The sequence below is a fragment of the Emiliania huxleyi genome (assembly GCF_000372725.1).
Source record: "Emiliania huxleyi CCMP1516 unplaced genomic scaffold EMIHUscaffold_3659, whole genome shotgun sequence".
Classification (NCBI taxonomy): domain Eukaryota; phylum Haptophyta; order Isochrysidales; family Noelaerhabdaceae; genus Emiliania; species Emiliania huxleyi.
Genome location: NW_005199229.1, coordinates 1 through 1,904, shown reverse-complemented (window position 1 = coordinate 1,904; position 1,904 = coordinate 1). Strand labels below are relative to the sequence as shown.

General features: G+C 70.7%; 1 protein-coding gene across 1 annotated transcript; it reads left to right on the top strand.

Annotated features, from left to right (window-relative positions):
* Positions 1–949: 949 nt before the first annotated feature.
* On the top strand, positions 950–1,894 carry EMIHUDRAFT_255605 (hypothetical protein; the record flags this gene model as incomplete). Its single annotated transcript, XM_005772099.1, has 2 exons — positions 950–1,534; positions 1,766–1,894. Coding segments are annotated over 2 exons (714 nt in total), but the record flags the coding sequence as incomplete, so codon positions are not given.
* Positions 1,895–1,904: the final 10 nt, after the last annotated feature.

Genomic DNA, 1,904 nt, shown 5'->3' with positions numbered 1-1,904 from the left:
TCGAGGGCGCCTCCGCTCCCGTAAAACATCGGCTCCTCCTCGCTGAGTTTGAGCCACTCCTGGCTCGCACCGGCACCGGCGCCGGCGTTGGCGCCGGCGTCGGCGACGCCGTCCGCGTCCGCGTCCGACGTCCACGCCCCGAACGAGACCACCTGACCAAAAGCACCCGAGAGAGCTGACTTTCTCTCCCGGGAAGCGCCGCGGGCCGCGCCGGCACCGCTGACTCGTCCCGCCAGGCGACCACACGCGCGGACGCGGCCAGCGATCCGCCCTCCAGCGAGCCGCGAGCGCGCCTCTCTCCTCTCGCTCTCTCTCCTGGCGGCGGCCTCTCTCCTGCTCTTTTGGCGCCGGCGCTGGCTCTGGAGGTGGATCGGCCGCCGGGGCGGGCTCGACGATCTCGTTCTTGTTGTTGCAGGAACAGCAGTCCATGGCGCGCAGACGTGCTGCCGCTCACTGTAGGCGGGTTGCAGCTGTGGGGCGACGGGGCGGGCTGGCGGCGAGCGCTGCAGCGCCGCCTTTTTACGCGGGCGCCGCGATTTTGGCCAAAAAGTAAATTCCGTGGAATTCCTTTGGCGCGTTGGGTAGCGCACACCTCTCCTTAAAATCCCTGTGTGGTGGCGGCGTGCCGTCCTCCCATCCCTCCCTTGGGTTGTCTGCTTTCTTTCTTTCTTTCTTTCTTTGGGTAGCGAGGATTGGTGTAACCCGAGCCACGGAGGCGTGTTTTCTGACGGCCGACCGTCAGTGCACCGACAAGCCGCCCGACGTTGGGCCTCTGCCCCGCACGCTCCCGCCCCTCGGCCCCTCACACACACCCAGGCCCGACATGCACATACAAGACAAACCCGGCGTCCTGCTCTCAAAAGAAAAGAAAAAATGGGAAGGAGGAGACCAGCGGGGGAGACTCCCCGCCTATGCAACACCCCTGAGACGGATTCTTTTTATTTCCCAAATGTCAGAGGCGAAGGTGACACAGGCGTCCGAGGCGCTGCTGTCCTTCCTCCGCGACACGCTGGGCTCTGCGCCGGAGCAGCTCTTCGCGGGCGCGCCGCTCCGCTCGCACCTCGACCAGGTGCGCGGCCGGATCGAGACCGCCGAGGCGGAGATGGTCGAGGTCGTCAGTGCGCTCCGGCCGGAGATGGAGACGACTTTCGCGCTCGGCGAGAGCGTCGCCGAGCGCCTCCGCCAGCTGCGCGGCGGGCTCGAGTCGGTCGGCCACGAGGCGCTGCAGCAGCGGCTGCAGGGCATCTCTGCGCGGCGCGGGCGGCTCCGGGAGGAGATCGCATCGGCGCAGTCGGTGAGCGCCGTGCTGCAGGCGCTGTCCCGCATGCACGTCTCTCTGGAGGGCTTCGACGCCGCGCTCGAGGCTGGCCGGCTCGGCGATGCCTCCGTGGCGCTGCGGTCTGCGAGCGCGTCGTTCGGAGGCCTGTGCTGCCTCGGTGTGGCGGACAAGGCGCTGCTCGGGCTTTTGCGCGAGCGGACGGGCGCCGCGCGCGAGTCGCTCGCTGCCGCCGCCGCCGCGGCGTGGGAGGAGGCGGTGCTTGCTGCGGGCGGCGAGGGCGGCGGCGAGGGCGGCGAGGGCGGCGGCGAGGGCGGCGAGGGCGGCGGGGAGGGCGGCGGCGAGGGCAGGGAGGGAGGCGGCGAGGGCTGGGAGGGAGGTGGCGAGGGCGGTGAGGGAGGTGGCGAGGGCGGTGAGGGAGGCAGCGAGGGCGGTGAGGGAGGCAGCGAGGGCGGCAGCCATCTTGGTGGCGAGTGCGGTTCCGGCGAGGGAGGCGGCGGCGAGGGAGGCGGCGGGGAGGGAGGCGGTCGGGAGGGAGGCTCGCTCCGGCTGTTGGGCTGTGGCGTGGGGGGGCGCGTCGCACCGTCGATCTTGCGGGCGCTGCATGAGACGGGGACGGTACGTACGC